Source organism: Anabrus simplex, chromosome 4, assembly GCF_040414725.1.
Source record: "Anabrus simplex isolate iqAnaSimp1 chromosome 4, ASM4041472v1, whole genome shotgun sequence".
Classification (NCBI taxonomy): domain Eukaryota; kingdom Metazoa; phylum Arthropoda; class Insecta; order Orthoptera; family Tettigoniidae; genus Anabrus; species Anabrus simplex.
The window spans coordinates 422,656,445-422,675,476 of record NC_090268.1 but is presented as its reverse complement, the minus strand read 5'-3'; the positions used below and the strand labels follow the sequence as shown (position 1 = coordinate 422,675,476).

The 19,032-nt window shown below is 40.5% G+C and overlaps 1 protein-coding gene across 1 annotated transcript in view; it reads left to right on the top strand.

Annotated features, from left to right (window-relative positions):
* The window catches only part of LOC137500506 (trichohyalin-like), a 196,175-nt gene that overhangs the window by 68,567 nt on the left and 108,576 nt on the right, over positions 1-19,032 (top strand). The window contains exon 7 of the mRNA XM_068227425.1: positions 8,041-8,122. Within this exon, the coding sequence (XP_068083526.1) occupies positions 8,041-8,122 (82 nt within the window). The remainder of the gene's footprint in view (positions 1-8,040; positions 8,123-19,032) is intronic.

The following is a 19,032-nucleotide window of genomic DNA, read 5'->3' as shown; positions in this document are numbered from 1 at the left end:
AGCTTAATGTTGTCATCGTCTCCCACTTGGAGCGCTGTGCCAGCATACAGCGAGCCACCTGGTGACGGGTGAGCGTACCACTACAATTCTCAAATTCAAACCCTCATTATTGTAGAAGACTTCCTCATGAACAGTGGAGATTTTCTCTGAAGATGCGGAGCAAAGTTCTGTGTGAAATGTGAAGAGTTTCACCTTGTTTTCTTGACATGGTACAAGCCCAAAAGTCCATATCATGTTTATAAGGTGTGGACAGTTAATAGTAAACAACCAGTCAATTAGATATTTTCTAAAATTCAAAAAGGAAATGGTAAATGAACTTAAAGGTACTAAATATATATTGTTATGTGCTCAAACGGCCATCAGTTCTGTTGTAGCCCCTTTCAGTGTTTCCTGGAGGAGATTATTGAGTCAGATCGTAGACCTCCCAGCCGACCTGGAGGGCCTTCTCTTTGCTTTCTATAACATGAAATGAGAACCCTTCCTCTCTAGCAACAACACGAAGTTTCCAGAACTTCATCATCCGAGATATAAATACAAGGCAGTTGTAGACATGATAGTGTATAGGCTTTTGGGCTTGTGCCGTGTCAAGAAAATAAGATTAAATTCTTAACATTTCACAGAAAACTGTGCTCTGTGTCCTCAGAAGAATTCTCGACTGTCCATGAGAAAGGCTTCTTAAACAATGACACTTTTGAATTTGGAACGTTATAATAGTAGAAGTGGAAATGGTACGTTCATTCACCATCAGATGGCCCTCAGGATGTGGCACAATGCTAGCGTTCGAAGCGGAAGCTGACCGAACCATCACAATCAGACTAAGCAGTTCACATAACGTGTTTTGCGTAACATATGACAGGTGTAAGACATAGACATAAGCCTGGAATGAAACATCTGGCAACGAGGAACATGCGAATTTGGAAAACACCGAGATGGCATAACAATAGTAAAGGAGCAGGGAAGGGAACTACCCACGTAAATTCTTAATGGCTGGCAACCAGGTATTACTTAATTGATAGCCAGTATCCCTGTTGAAATTGTTAGGATTTCTACTTATTTCCACAGCTTCCCCTATAATCCTGGACCTGTAGTGTCAAGTGTGGGTAAGAGCTCGAGCATCTTGGAACATGACATCATTACCTGACGTAGAGCGTGCTCAGCTATTGCCAATTTGTCAGGTTGGTTGAGACGAATATTACGTTCATGTTTTTTGATACGAGTTTGGCCGATGTATACTTTATCGCACGTACAAAGAATTTTGTATACCCCAGGATGTAAAAGTGGGGACAATTTGTCGCTGGTTTTACTCAGACTGTGAGCACTTTTATTAGTGGTGCCAAACACGGTTTTTATATTGTGTTTGCGGAGGACCTTGGCAATTCGATCTGTGGTATTGTGAATGTAAGGCAAGTAGGCAGTTCCCTTCACTTCTTCCTTTTGTGAGATTTGCTTGGTCATTTCTTTGGGATGTAGGGCTCTATGAATCTGCAAATCACTGTAACCATTACCCTTAAATGCGAATTTGAGCGTGTCCATCTCCATCTGGATATGTGATGGCTCACAGATTCGTCTCGCCCTCTTGGCGAGTGTCGTGAGGATGCCTTGTTTTTGTGCTGGATGGTGGTGAGAATCTGCATGAAGATAGCAATTTGTGTGGGTAGGCTTACGATAGATGGTATGTCCCAAGGAGCCATCCGGTTTCATTCTTACTAGAACATCCAAGGAAGGAAGGCATCCGTCTGACTCCATCTCCATAGTGAATTTTATTGATGGATGTTGCTGATTTAGGTGGTCTAGAAATAGATGAGGTTTCTCAGGACCTTTTGTCCAGATCACAAATACATCATCAACATACCTCCACCATATCATAGGCTTGACGGGCACCAAAGCAATAGCCTCCTCCTCAAAATGCTCCATAAAGAAATTAGCCACTACAGGTGAAAGTGGACTTTTCATAGCCACTCCATCCGTCTGTTCGTAAAAATTCCCACCCCACAAGAAATAGCTGGACATCATGCAGTGGTAAAATAGCTTAGTAATGTCCTCAGGGAACAGGTATTCAATGAGAGACATGACCGATTCAATCGGCACTTTAGTCAAAAAGGACTCCACATCGAAACTAACCAAAAGTGCATTAGGTTGAAGGGTTGTAGTTGACAGCTTGTTGACGAAATACCGAGAGTCCCTGACGTATGATTCAATATGTCCTATGTGTGGTTGAAGCAATTTGCTTAGGTATTTAGCCAGAGCATACGTAGGAGAACCTATCGCACTAACAATAGGTCTGAGGGGAACGTCTTTTTTATGGATCTTAGGCAGTCCATATAATCTAGGTGGCACTGCATCACCCGGGGACAGATGTTTAGCCTCCTCTTTTGGAATTGAAGATTGCCTTAAGAGCTTCGCGGTTGCATTGGACACATGAGTGGTGGGGTTACGTGAGCTTAGTCTGTAGACAGGCTCTGACAATATAGCTGATATCTTATTCTTATACTCGTCAGTGTCCATAATCACTGTCGCATAACCCTTATCAACTGAGAGAATGGTCAGTTCAGAATCATCTCTAAGTTCCTTCAGAAGTCTCCTTTCGCCTCTTGTTAAATTGGGCGCGGGTGCAACAGCGGACCTTATGAGTCTCACACATTTCTGTCTTAACTCCTCAGCCTCATCCGTAGGTAGTTTGTGGATGGCTGCCTCAACGGAAGTAATCATTCCAGGCTTATGTCTATGTCTTACACCTGTCATATATTACGCAAAACACGTTATGTGAACCGCTTAGTCTGATTGTGATGGTTCGGACAGCTTCCTCTTCGAACGCTAGCGTTGTGCCACGTCCTGGCGGCCATCTGGTGGTGATACGGCACAAGCCCAAAAGCCTATACAATATCATGTCTATAAGTAAGGGCCATGAAAGCATTAATGGCATACAAGGCAGTTGTTGTGTAGGAGTTCAGTCCTTTGAACTGGGGCGATTCTAATGCTGGCTGTCACCACAATTCCACCAGATTCCAAACACAGAATTGCTGTTGTGTCAGAATGTTCTTCACCGGGTCATTAGCTACTTGGTGAAATAGCCTTTGGCTAGAATCTGTAGGTAATGACTTCCAGTATCCAATTTCAATCAAATTACCCATCAATGTTCTGCATTTAGAGCTGTTGCCAAGATTCCCAATCAGTTGTTTCCCTAGCCCAGTGTCCACCAACTGGCTGACGTGAGGTTGAAGAGCATGTGTGAGGTAAGAGTGCAGAGCGGTCAGGCGCTTCAGTCATAGAGTGGGATGAAGGGACTGCGTAGCTTTGAAGTAGGCACATGCAGTGCCGTACATAGTGGTGTTAGTAGGGGTACAGTACAGTACTCCTTACCAGCTAGAATTTAACATTCCTTCACGAATTCACCATCACTGAAAAGTTAAGTTTCTTTGAAATTAAATATGGACTGTTAAAACTCAATCAAAGTGTTGACTCACTGATTGAATGCTAGACAGGGTTATTTAATTTTCCTTTCAGTTCTGCAATTACACGTACCCGTTCTTCGCCTTGATAATGATCATAATCTGTAGCGTGACACAAACTGTGCCGGCCCCGTGGTGTAGGGGTAGCGTGCCTGCCTCTCGCCCGGAGGCCCCGGGTTCGATTCCCGGCCAGGTCAGGGATTTTTCTCTCGACCTAAGGGCTGGTTCGAGGTCCACTCAGCTTACGTGACTAGAATTGAGGAACTATCTGATGGTGAGATAGCGGCCCCGGTCTCGAAAGCCCAGAATAACGACCGAGAGGATGCGTCATGCTGACCACACGGCCCCTCGTAATCTGCAGGCTTTCGGGCTGAGCGGCGGTCGCTGGGCAGGCCAGAGCCCTTTTAAGGGCGTTAAGTGCCGTGGGGTGGGGGGGGACACATACACAAACTGTATTGGTGTTGTAAATCATATTTTTTTTAATATACTGTAGCTCTTTTCTACAAACAAAACATTTAGCTGTAGTATTCCTATAATTTTGAACAAATAAGTATAGATCTTCCCATAAGGATAAAAAGATCGGAAGCATAGAGAGCTTGTCCCTTCGTCACACTCTATGACTGAAATGCCTGACGACTCTGCACTCTTACGTCACACGACAGCCAGTTGGTGGACACTGCCCTAGACTTTTCTTAAATGATTTCAAAGAACTTGAAAAGTCAATGAAGATTTCCTTTGATAAGTAGAGCCTCCGTGGCTCAGGCGGCAGCGCGCTGGCCTCTCACCGCTGGGTTCCGTGGTTCAAATCCCGGTCAAGCAATGTGAGATTTGTGCTGGACAAAGTGGAGGCCGGACAGATTTTTCTCTGGGTACTCCAGTTTTCCCTGTCAGTTTCCATTCCATCAACACTCTCCAATATCATTTCACTTCATCTGTCATTCATTAATCATTGTCCCAGCGCAGTGCGACAGGCTTCATTCATTCCATTCTTGACCCAGTCAAATGACTGGAAACAGGCGGTGGATTTTCATTTTTACCTTTGATAAATTATTCTAATCCCTTACTCCCCTTGAATTTATCTGAACCCCCCCCCCCCCCCATGGCACTACAGCCCTTGAAGGGCCTGGGCCTACCAAGTGACCGCTGCTAGCGTGAAGGCCTGCAGATTATGAGGTGCCGTGAGGTCAGCACGACGAATCCTCTCGGCTGTTATTTTTGGCTTTCTAGACCGGGGCCGCTATCTCACCATCAGATAGCTCCTCAATTCTAATCACATAAGCTGAGTGGACCTCGAACCAGCCCTCAGGTCCAAGTAAAAATTCCTGACCTGGCCGGGAATCGAACCCAGGGCCTCCGGGTAAGATGCAGGCACGCTACCCTTACACCACGGGGCCGGCTGAATTTTTCTGACCCTGCAATAATTAAGAGGGGAATTCCTCAAGACAGTATTACTGAACCTTTATATTTTCTTATATATACCGTATAAATGATATGAGTAAAGAAGTGGAATCAAAGATGAGGCTTTTTCTGGATGATGTTATTCTGTATGGAGTAATAAATAAGTTACAAGATTGTGAGCAACTGCAAAATGACCTTGATAATGTTTTGAGATGGATAGTAGGCAATGGTATGATGATAAAGAGGGTTAAAAGTCAGGTTATGAGTTTCACAAATACGAAAAGTCCTTTCAGTTTTAATTACAGTGGAACCTCGATTATCCGTTCCCGGAAAATACGTTTTCCCGGAATATGCGTTCAAATTACGTGGTCCCGCGAGCATCGTAATTAAATCACGTTGTAAAAGTCCCGCATAATCCGTTCCTCGAAGAAACGATTTCCCGGATCAACCGTCCAGAAATTCCAGTCCCATCAACGCTAAATCCTCGGTCAATCGTTTTTTAATAAACTGTATCTCACGAAAAGACGGTTATGGCATACTTGTGGATCTTGGCGTTAATGCCCCGTCATTGCGATGTTTAGTAGAGTAAGTACTGTACCGGTACTGGAACAGCGATCGGCGGTCAACTTGCATAAGGGACCATCTTAGCATCGCATTCGGGGGGTATTGTTTAGAGAATCTCGTAAAATCATAAAGCAGACAGTAGCCACAACAATTGTAAGTAGACACTGCGCATTTCGACAGCTCTGCTTGAAGACGGAGCGAATTTCGTCAAATGTTCGCACTTATCAAACGCCCATATTATGTCCAGGGTTAGATGTTTATATTTTTACACTTTTTCGACCGTACTGCCGAACAGGTTTTCGGCACTTTGCTCAGGGCCATGTACAGTAACTGGGCTTTCAGGCAGGAATCGAAACTGCTCCTTCTTAACACAAATTCAGTACTTTTTATATTATCGTACATGATTATGTTAGCGAGACCAGAACAGATGTTGCACCTTATATTGAAAAAGAAAGCCATGGGAGGTCTTAGGATTGCCTATTACCGTTTAAGTCCTAATGTAAGACTGGGAATTTTACGTTTTCGTGTTAAAATACCAAAAACCGCAGTCGTTTTATTTGCGCACGTTACATTTAAAACGGTTTGCAGCGAGCGCGGTTTCCAGATAACCTCAAGGTCACGAATAATCGTAATTTCTGAAGTTGTGATGATATTTCTTTTATCTTTCCAATTTGATTGGATTTGTGACGGGCAGAATTGAATATAATGCATTCGAGAACTTTTAAGGATCGATACTTACATTCGCCATGTTTTCGAGTTCAACATAACCTTTAAAAGTCGATGTAGGCCTAATTTGCGCGGTACGAGATTTCCAGAAACTGACTACGATCAGTATACCGGAGACCAAATTACAATGACAGATTAAGAAATGAAGGGATTTCGCCATCATGTTGGGTGCTTTTGTATCTAATGTGCTTTACCGTATTTTATTAGATGAGAGGATTAAAAACTACTTGTGGTCGATTATCGTTTGTCTTGGCGTTATTAGATTTTTCAAGAGTTTGGCTAGCCTAATCAAAGTTGCTGACCTGAAAGAAGTTTTCCCCGATAAAACTCAATGTAAAGTATCGAGATTTTGACTCGCGTACCGGTAATTAATGCGGTTTCGCGGTCTAACATGCCTGCTTCTCATCCAGAGGGCCCGGGTTCGATTGCGACCAGGTCAAGCAATTTTACCTGGATAGAAGTCTGGTTCCAGGTCCACTCAGCCTACGTGATTACCTTTAATTGTGGAGCTATCTAATGGTGAAATGGCGACCCCAATCAAGATAGCCAGGAATATCGGCCGAAAGGATTCGTCGCACTGACCATGCGTCACCTCGTAATCTGCAGGCCTTCGGGCTGAGCAGCGGTCACTTGGCAGGCAAAGTCGCACTGGGGCTGTAGTTTGGTTTGGTTTAGGAGATTTGGAAGATTATAATTATACATATTCCATTTTTGTGATGTTTAGCCAAATTGTTGATGGTTTTCATTCATTCCCGGACTTTCCGTTTTCCCGTGTTGTACGTTTTATTTTCATGGTCCCTCGAAAAACGGAGAATCAAGGTTTCACTGTACTGCATTGATGGGGTGAAAGTTCCTTTTGGGGATCATTGTAAGTACCTAGGTGTTGATATAAGAAAAGATCTTCATTGGGGTAATCACATAAATGGGATTGTAAATAAAGGGTACAGATCTCTGCATATGGTTATGAGGGTATTTAGGGGTTGTAGTAAGGATGTAAAGGAGAGGGCATATAAGTCTCTGGTAAAACCCAACTAGAGTATGGTTCCAGTGTATGAGACCTTTGCCACTATTACTTAATCCATGAACTGGCAAAAATCCAAAGAAAAGCAGCTTGACTTTTTCTGGGTGATTTCCAACAAAAGAGTAGTATTACAAAAATGTTGCAAAGCTTTACCTATTCTAATTCTCTCAGATCTATTTTATAGAAATATAGCCACCCATTCAGTCACTCTTTTTCTTTCTTTCTTTCTTTCTTTGTCAGTGGTTTATTATTATACTTGCACATACTGTAGTCTGCAGGTTTACAGTATTGGTTATACTGGAAAGTGTTAGGGCTATGAAGGTAGAAGATAGCAGCTATGGCCTCAATTGTTAATATTCTGGCAGTTATCGTACCAAGTGTAAAACCTGAAAATTATAGAAAATCATCTTTAGAGTTTCCAATTGTGGAACTCTCCAAAATGCAAGCTTTCAACTACATTGTGTACTGCACTGCATAACCATCTCACTCACTATTGTGAATTTGTGTACTAATTTGTAGATTACTTTTATTATTAAGTAATGAACGTAGGTTTTTATGGCTCATAGTATTAACGTAAATAAATAAATGATTACTGGATTAAAGCCACTATGTTTATTTAATGAAGCCGAGCTTTCAGCCAAATTGCATTGACCTTCATCAGGGCAAGTTAAATTCTGCTTCCGACAGTGAGCAAAGAAATTTACTGTCGGAAGCAGAATTTAACTTGCCCTGATGAAGGTCAATGCAATTTGGCTGAAAGCTCGGCTTCATTAAATAAACTTAGTGGCTTTAATCCAGTCATCATTTATTTATTTATGTTAATACTTTTATTACTGTTGTAATATTACTGAAGATTATTTTATTCTTCTCTTTGTTCCTTAGGGTACAGCAGAAGCCCCTGCTACCCATCTGGTAGAGAAAACTCTGCAGCAAACACTTGCTGAATTGAGAAACTTACCTGAGGGTAAGACATACTGTAGATACTGTATTCACATTATGAATAATGATTGCCTTCATACCAGTTGAGATACAATAATATGTGGCATATAAGATAATGAGACATAAACTTTCCAGTCTGTCAAAAACACAACAATTTCAATATAAATTATAACACTTTAAGCATACCTGTAAAAATACACACGCACCGAGCTCGATAGCTGCAGTCGCTTAAGTGCGGCCAGTATCCAGTATTCGGCAAGAACATCCTCAGATTCTATCAAATCACTTAAAACAAGCATATATATGTACAGTATTGTTTAGTTTATGAAACATAAACATGTCATTCTTCCTATAATAGTGAGTATTTTTACAGGTATGTTTATAGTGTTATAATTTATATTGAAATTTTTGTGTATTTTACAAACTGGAAAGTTTTTGTCTCATTTAACTAAGTCGACACAGGAAAGTGTGGCTTCCTTCTCAACAAAGTGTAAGATAATATGTTTTTAACTCAATGTGAGTCACAGCACAACATATTGCATCTTGCTGTAAGTGACTCTGTGGTTATGATGCAATATATTGTGTGTCGAGGTTCCAAGTGTCATATTCTTGTTACCAGATGACTTTGAGCAACGATTCAAAAGCATACAATACCTCCCACAGAATGTCGACCCAGCACTTCTTTGGTTGCCCTCGTGGTCTGCGGTCCTCAGGACTTAAGTTTAATGCCCATCTCGCAACTGAAGAATCGTTTCTGCATAGCACGTGGCCATACCATTGGAGATGATTCTCTTGGCATTTTCTTAGAGACTGGGGCTACATTAAATGCCATCCGAACATCCTCATTTCTGATGTGTTCCAGTCTACTGAGTCCCATTGGCCAGAGAAGCATCTTCATCTGCATGACATGCAGCTGTTTCTCGTGTCTTCTTGTGGCTGGCCAACACTCAGTTCGATACAGTGCCTTTGGTCTAATGGTGGTTCTATAGATTTTGGATTTGAGATACATTGGTACCCTCCAATCAAAAAGGACTCCTGTGACTTGGTGCCAATTCATCCAGGCAGCGTTGATTCTACTTCGAACATCTGGGAGCATGTCTGGCTGGATAAGTGATCCCAGATATTTAAATTGAGATGTTTTGAGAAGTTCAACGCTGTCAATGTTAATTGACCCATCACTTTGTACCCCACACTCTAGGTACTCGTTCTTCCTGACATTAAGTCACAGGCCGTATCTGTCCAAGGAGTTTTTGAAACATTGTACTAGTTGTTGCAAATCTTGACAGGATTCAGAGGCAACCATAATGGAATGCAAACATTATTAGAGAACGGATCTTGTATATGCAAAACTTCAAAGACGTGAATCTTCAACTTTCCTTGACCTCTGGCACTGAACAGATTTGGATGTAATGGATGCACAAAGAAAGGCATCTTGTGCTTCCTTAGTAGGAAGAGAATTGAACTGCATTATTATTTCCTGTTTTTCTGGGTTGTCCAATATGTCTACACATTTTCCCTTACATTTACAATTAGGACCAGTTTTACGAGCTGTAACTACTTTTCCACTGCATGTGGTATATGATTTACCATGTGTTCTTTTGATTTTATCTTTTTTTTTTTTTTTTCATTCAGGCTACTGGGATCACGCTTTCTTTCCTTGAACTATACTTTTCAATTGCATCAATATTGCTGCTTGAGTCATCAGATGATATGTTTAAAAATATATCAAAAGCTCTCAAATAATAGCTAAAACAACACACTACTAACTAGATTTTCCCTCTCTATATTCTCACTAAGTGGCCATGTTGTTAACAGAAACCAGCTGTTCAACTTGGTGCTGTCATCTGTTGGTGCAAAAACAAAACAAGACAAGGCAAGTCTTGGACTTACCAGATTCTTCCCCCAATTACAACTAACTTACAGCTATGTTTGCAACTAAGTGTATTTCCTTCAGATAAGTCCGTACAAGTCTGGTTCATGCACCAAAACACACTCATCATCACTGATATATATTATGCGTGTTTTATCTTGTTTATGACCAAAGTGGACTTATCTAGTTTTTGCACCAATGCCCTCAATTCCTCTTCCTATAAATCAGTATTTGTGCAATTTGCAATTTATCCATTTCAATCCCAACTTTATCTTCATATTATGATCCTTCCTTCTTTTTAAAACTCCGCTCAAGCTTATTAACGTCACTCCACACCATCCCTTCACTGACAGCTCAGAATATACCGCTTAGTCGAGCACCTCGTCTCCTTACTCCCAAGTCTTCCCCCCAATGGCACTAGAGCCCTTGAAGGGCCTTGGCCTAGCAAGCGACCGCTGCTCAGCCCGAAGGCCTGCAGATTACGAGGTGTCGTGTGGTCAGTACGACGAATCCTCTCGGCCGTTATTCATGGCTTTCTAGACCGGGGCTGCCATCTCACCATCAGATAGCTCCTCAATTCTAATCACGTAGGCTGAATGGACCTCAAAACCAGCCCTCAGGTCCAGGTAAAAATCCCTGACCTGGCCGGGAATCGAACCCAGGGCCTCCGGGTAAGAGGCAGGCACGCTACCCCTACGCCACGGGGCCGGCCCCAGGTCTTCCAAGCTTGCAAATTTTTTTAATGCTACTCTTTTGTGAGAAATCACTGACTACAAATTATGCTGCTCTCCTTTGGATCTTTCCCAGTTCTCAAATCAAATACGGTAATCCTGGTGAGGGTCCCATACACTGGAAGAATACTCTAATTGGGGTCTTATCAGTGACTTATACGCCCTCTCCTTACATCCTTACTGCATCCCCAAGTACTCTCTTGACTATATGAAGAGATCTGTAACCTTTATTTACAACCTTGTAAATATGATAACTGGTACCCCAATGAAGATCTTTCCTTATATTAACACTTACAAGGGGGGTGTCAGAAAATAACTGGAATGATTTTCTAGGGTTTCTTGCTTGTTACTTGACGCTTGTTGTTTATAGGGGCCTAACATCGAAGGTCATGGGCCCTTTCTGGGGTTTCAATAATCCCGTGCTGGAATTTGCAGGTGGTAGTACTGGACAGGGCCAACCTTGAGTGATACAGTGCAAAGCACGTCACTCTCCTTCAGGCTTCTCAGTTGCAGGGGAGCATCCGAAGAAGGAGGCCATGTTCGCTGTACCCAAAATGGATCTGAAGTTGCAGGAGGGAGCCTCAATTAGATTTTGTGTTCTCCTGAACAAAACTCCAACACAAACAGTGGAAATGTTGCAGCAAGCTTACAGAGAGGAAGCCATGGGAAAGACGCAAGTTTTTGCGTGGCACAAATTGCTTTAAAGAGAGTAAAACATCTTGAGGATGCTCCACGTCCCAGAAAGCCCTCAGCTTAAATAACTGACATCAGTATGAACACAACTGATGACATGTTACAGGAAGCCCGCCGTTTAAGTGTTAAAGGGGCCACTGAAAAGAAAAATTACAGAAAAAAGACCAAACCTTGCTCAAACGGGATGAATCCTGCACCAGAACAATGCACCCATGCATCAGGCAATCAAGACACAGGATACAATAACCAAATTGGGCACTTAGGTGATGCTACATCCACCTTATTCACTGGACCTAGCACCATGCGACTTCTACCTACTTCCTGCAGTAAAAAAGGAACTTCAGAGTCATCATTTTCAAAGTGAACAAGAAGTAAACAACGCAATTTCAGGTACACTCTACAGACTATCAAAAACGGGCTTCAGAGCATGTTATCAACAGTGTAGTGAATTCCAGAACCATTGTATTGTGTCTGAGGGAGAGTAAAGGTAGCCAGTAACTGGCTGTAATAAAATCATAACGGTAAATTTTGACACCCCATTGTAGGTTCTTACAGTGGTCTCTGTGAGGTGCTTCTGCTCCATCAGAACAGTGATTAAAAGTGAGATGTTAATTACCAGGGAACGGATTTATATGTACTAATAATTATTGAAATATGTACATATATATTTAGTTATTTTAATTGAAATTTGGAATTATATATGGACTTAAAATTACACATACAACATTAATTTCGATTTAATATCAAAGTTCAAAGGAGCTAAATAAAGTTTTAATATATTTTAATATATTTGAAGAACACACAATATTTTATTCTGTTACCAAAACAATGGATTACAGTGCTTGAAAGTGAATCCTCTCCTATTATCTCTAAGGACAGATTTATACTGACTGAAACTGCGTTCAACATCGGAAGAACTAATGGGGGCATAATTCAACTTCACAATATCTGCTGGGGTTAAGTCCAGTGTTAATTTTACACTTAAATCTCCACACAACATTGCAGCGACCTTTGTGATTTCTTCATATCCAGGATTGTTTAAAGGTACAGTGGCCATCTTCATGTTTGCTACATCTGCAACTTTACCTGTACTACGATTTAGTTGTTCCACCGTTTTATTCATAAATTCACAACTTTCGGAAAGTGAGAGATGCGAGTTTCGAAGCCTTTTCAGTGTTTTTGTGATGCATAAAAAATTATGCTGAATGTAACATAAGTCATATCTCACACTTGTATCGCAGCTTCAATTGAGGCTGCATCTTCGGAGTCCATGGCATGCAGAACACAATATTCAACACAATATTCAACCGCTTGCAGCCACGTGCCCCACCTAGTTAGAATCGGCTTAGGCGGCAATGGACTCGCTTGGGTACATTTCTTTCAAAAGATGAACTCTTCTGTGAGCTTTGAGAAAAACTTTTTTCACTGAGGAAATCAATAAATCTACTATGGGGTAACTGTCTCTTATCACTTCTGCCACACGATGAATGGCATGTGCTACACATGTTAAATGAGTCATTTTAGGATATACAACACATGCTTCTCCGGCTTTTATCATATAAGGTGCGGAATCACTAATAAAAAGTAACTCTTTATTATATTTAACGCCCTGTGGCCAGAGGATACCCATAGACTCATTGAAAAGTTTTGCTATAGTTTTGTTATCGCACTTTCGTAGAACATCAGAGTGTAAGAGAATCCATTTACAATAATCATCGCTTAACAAACCAATGATGATGTTGCCAATTAGCCTGCCTTCTTTGCCTGTTGTCTCGTCAATGGAAACCCAAATTGGACCGTCTTTAATCTCTTGCCTTATCTTCCGAACAGTTTCATCGTATATGACTGAACAGTACGTTTTTATGAATGCTGACTCATACGGGCTGCATCGTTTAGTATATTTCTCGAGGAATTCCCCTGAAACACTGATTATTCAGTTTGAAGAGAGATATGTCAGCAGAGATGAGAGAACGGCAGAGATCGTTACGCTGGAAGTTGCTAATTGTGTCAGAAACAACTGTCTCTGCTCTGTCTCTGTCTCTGCTTGGAATCTCGTTGTTTGTTAGCCTGGTGTTTACTGGTTGAAACGTGCTGTTGCACAAGGAACCTTTGAGTAGATGTCACTATACAATGACACAAATTACAAAATAATTTCTTACTGTCAGTTGATAAACCATCTTCTTTAAGTTCTGATACATAACTTTTCAGTTTTAAACTGGTTGACTGACCTACTTTAGGCATATCTTGACAATGTTAATGTCTTCAATGAATATCGATATACAATTGCATACACTGAACGTATAAGAACACTATGATCCATCTCATTGTTAATTCAAACTGTGAATGACTGGTAGTGAATTAGATGGCCTTATAAAGCAATCAGAGGGAATGCCCGAATTGCGAACTAATCCGGAAACCACTAGCACATCGTCGATGAAAGAGATTTCCTTAGTTACGAAATTATGGCACAGACACAGTCGATGTTATGTAATGCAGCTGATCAGTGCTGTAAATGTGATTCAGATAGTCACGGTACTGACCGGCTGATCTCCACCACTTCTGCGCTCAATCTGTCTCTTTCTTCGCACCGTTTATCAGCTTATTTTGTCAGCCCAGACGTGGACAGGCGTCCACTGAATATAGATTTTTAATTTATTTCTCCGTTATTGAAAGGACTGCTAATTTAATATAATTTAACACTTTTTAGCCGAAATATGGACTATATTGACTTTAATGACGAAGAATATGGAACATATATGCTAAACTCCAAAATATGGAAAAATATGGAAAATGAATACTCCATTTTTCAACTCCACATGGCATGATTCGTAAAGATAATGCAAAATGTAATTAATTTTAGCTTCCTAAAGAGATATGTATTTACATATAAATCAGTTCCCTGTTAACTACTTACACTGATTAAAACAAACTCCAATTTGAAAACTCTCCATCTGACACCACAGGAACTTGGAAATTATAGGGAAGAAAGAGAACAGGCTACCAGAGGACTGGATGAAAGGGATCATTATCCCCTATGTAACCGCTGTTGGGATAATTATGCCTACACATATTAATAATAATAATAATAATAATAATAATAATAATGCTAAAATAAAAATAATAAATGTTGACATAAAATGTGAATGAAGAAATTGTAAAATGATGCAGTGGCAGTGAATTCACATCAGAGCATGGAAACGTGACAATACCGGCACTCAAAATTAAATCAAATACAAGGGAACAGAGGAGAGTGGAAGGTGCTGAAACGAACACACAATTATTTGCGAAATGGTAGAACAGATACAGCATGGCTACCCAATTTTTGGACCGTACTCAGTCTAGAGGATCCCATACATCTACAAATTGAGTACATAAATTTTTGAAGACACGAACCCGTAATGCAAGAAACTTTTCATATCGATAAAATCGAACAAGACAATACAAACAGGAAAATTAACTGACTAGCTTAGCTAAATCGCGATACCTTCAAACTTTCACCAGTGACAACTTGAAAATAACAGAAACAAAAATCTTGGCAACCTGCACACCTACTATGAATTTAACAACAATTTATAGCTCAGCATAAGGACACCGAAATGAACATTTGCAGAAAATCTCCCTAGCATTCACACAATAACAAGGGACATTATTTTTCATCTAGGCACCTAACACCAAGAAAAAGATTACCGGTACAAAGAATCTCATACCAAACGCACCAGATTTCAAACATATCACGAGCACAAGTGCAGATCCATAACCCGTCAAAATGGGCCCAAAATGGGCCTCAGCCTAGCTGGTCTATGAATATCGTTAATACGTTTCGCCCTACAAGACTATCACAGTCAAAGTAGTACCCTTCCTAAGAACTACAGGAACACATGGGTAAATAAATATACGTGACAAGGGAACAGACACTTACACGATGGAAAAGCACAAGACAAACTAGGAAACTTTCGAATTTAGCAGCTGGTCTGGAACCCGCCCCCCAAATAGTCCCATACCTACTCAGAAACGAACCCAAACACAGCAACAGACCAAAAACAACACCACATGACCCGGAAATTTAAGTACATACCGAGCTACGTACGACACCATAATCATTTTAAAATATCACACACGTGGATTACTGCCAAATAAAATATAACAAGCATTAAGGGACAAAATTTTGAAAACAATTTACTATAACACCAAATTCACGAACAGCAAGACACTCAGAGATCGATTAAAAGTTACGAACTTTAACCTCAAAATTTGCGAACAGAAAAATCACCGAAGAAATAGACGAAAATTTACGAACATTAACCTCAAAATGGTTGCCGAAAATTTACGAACCCAGAAATTTGAGAAAACTTTAATGAAACATCATGCTAAAACTCGACCAAAACACACTGGTCACTCTGACAATTCAAACTACAATTTACGTGGTCCAGAAGTAAAACAAGCAAAACGCGACATGCGATATCTTAGGATGTAGGGTGTGTATATACACTTCGCAGTGGGTCAAACGCTCAGCTGTTTTCAGTCCGTTCGTGTCTCTCGTACGGTGCGGATCGTTCTTTGGTTGCAGTCTGGTGTTTGCCTGCGGTGACAAGTAGTGTGTGACCGTTTGGCGAGTGTGTGTCTGTGTACGCCTTGGTGATGGATACTGATAGTGGAGGAGATGAGGCACCGGATCCCTCATCTAATGCCAATGTTGGTCGTGAAGAAATTGTGCCGATGCAAACCGATTTGATTAATCTCACTTCAAATACGAATTCATTACAGCAGCCTTTACAACCTCAACAGTCTAATGCCGCTCAGCCGCCTCCTCCACCTCCCCCACCTCCTGAAGAGTTGGAGGTTTATCCACAGGCTCATTTTGGCCCATTTATTGTATTTGTTGAATCAACTAAGTCGAAAAATATTGGTGGGCTACATCCCATGGCGCTTGGGCGCTTGTTTTACGATAATGATATTTTTGTGAAAGGTATAACGCCCAAAGGACGCAATAGATTATTGGTGGAATTTAGTTCCGCGATCCAAGCTAATTCCTTTCTACGTCATTCAATACTTGCAACTCACTCCTTGAAAGCATATATTCCCAGTTCCAATATCTTTCGTGTTGGACTTATACGCGGTGTGGAAAAGAATGTTTCTGATGCTGACATTCTTAAATACCTCAAATCTGATGTTCGGGTCAAATCGGTCAAGCGGCTTAACCGTAAGGTTGTGGAGCCCAGTGGAGTGAACTACGTTCCTACTGGAACAGTTAAGATTGTTTTTCGCTCTCAGACTCTTCCTCAATATGTCTCTTTGTTTCAAGTGCATTTAGAGGTTTACCCTTTCATATTTTCCCCGATTATCTGTTCAAAATGTCAGCGATATGGACACACGATTAAAAACTGTCAGGCTAAGTCACCCCGATGTGGACATTGCGCGTTACATCACCTTACATCAGAGTGTCAGGAAAATATTCGCCGCTGTGTTCACTGTCATCAGGAACATTATACTGGCTCCTCAAACTGCCCTACTCATCAACAGCAAACTGCCCTTAAAAAGCTTATGTGTACAGAAAATCTATCCTTTTCCGAGGCGTCTGCTAGAATACCCTCGACCCAATTTGACATGTCCAATAATACCCATCTTTTTCCACCTCTTCCTTCTACTAGTTCCACTTCACCTGTGGAAACCCCGAGGAAACGTAAATTTACTCAGGTGGTTATGACAGAGCCCCGTCCCATTCCAACGCCTGGTTTCGATAAGTCTGGGTATCTTAATCTCATCCGACCCACTCCAGTGTCTTCACATACCTCGGTCTTTCCATCCACTTCATCTTCATCCTCCCCGATTCCGTCTACGTCCCGTAATTCTCAGTGTTTACCTTCAGCTCCTTCTCAATCATCTAGTTCCCCTGTACTACGCCAAAAGGCGTATCTCCAAAGTGGTATTCATCAACTATTTCTACAACTTATTCAATTATTAGGGGACCAGCCGCATGTCGCACATACACTTTATAAGCTTCGTGACTGTGTGCACACTATGTTCTCTTTAGATGCTACGTATCCTGCAGTGGAATGCTAGGAGTATCTCTTCTAAACGGTATGAGTTACAATTTTTGATAAATGAAAATGTGGTACTCTGAGTGCTGATGTAAATCATTTATTATTCCAATGCCCTGTGTATGATTCTTTTCGTCCGGCTTTTATTTCTCGTCTTCTCAGTCTTCAGAAAGCTCTCCCCACCAATGTCTCCTGCTTGCTTCCCGATATGTCTCCTGCTCTAATACATGCTATCCATCACTATTTGGATGACTCTCATATTCATTTGTAAATTACTGTCTGTTTCTTGTTTGCACCGTTACATACTCCTGCTTCCACTGTTTTTTGCTTCTACGCACTTCCTTTGTTATGTTTCGCGTTACGTAAGATGTGCACATAGACCTGATGCTCAACTGTTCTTGAGACCTTCGTAGTGAACTAATTGCGTGTGATTTAACATTATAAGTGTAATATCACGATAATAAGTGTAGTGGCTGGGTGAAATAATAGAGCCCATAACCTCTCCGACAACAACAACAGCTCAGCTGTTTTCAACACACTTCAGCTGTTCAAGAGATAAACTTGAATTCAGACACGGAAGTACAGTACTTAACACAATATCACGACGTAGTTTAACGCAACAAACAATCACTCAGATGTTAAGATCCAAAACACACATATCGAAGAAAACGTGAAATAATCAAACATACCTACCGAAATTTACCAAAAAAGACTTTCGGACGCGAACACAGCACACGAAATGTGAAGATATCACTTTACTACAAAACACGTGGTCAAGCGGAAACCTTGCCACACAAGAAAATTAATTAAAATTAACGAAAAAAAAAAACTTGTTACAAATAGTGACGCACCATTTCCTCCAACCGTTAATTACAAGTGAAACACAGCAATACAAGACTACACATCGCGGAACGAAAAACACGCGGTGCGTAAAACTAGCGCAAGAATCATAAAAAACAAGAACTGGGAATTAAGAATACACACGAAACAATTACAACCTATATTCAAACTTAAGATTGAAAATTAATTTTAGAAAAGTTAGCCGAGAGTGATCATTGTAAATCCTTTTTCCTTTCATAACCTACGCTCTGTTAACAAATGTAACCGCTGTTGGGATAATTACGCCTATACATAATAATAATAATAATAATAATAATAATAATAATAATAATAATAATAATGTATTGTATTGTATTTTATTTCGTCCAACTGATCATACAGTGATATGGGACACGTCAATAATCATATTTACAGTAACAAAGGATAAAACAGTAATATACAAACCAAGATAAATAAAGAGAGATATACAATGTGGTAAAGAGGCACAGATTAAAAAAAAAAGTGATACATAAGTTAATTTTCAAGAGCTAAGTATTCTTCAATAGAATAAAACAATGGTTAGAAACAAATTTGAATAATTCTTTCTTAAATTTTGAACATGGTTTTATCTGCTTAATGTAGTCTGGTAATTTATTAAATAAATGTACTCCTGCATAACTCAAACTTGATTCATATAGCTTAGTTTTGTGTGGTTCTATGTGCAGACTGTTTCTATTTCTAGTATTATACCTATGTACATCAGAGTTTATGGTGTACCTGTTTA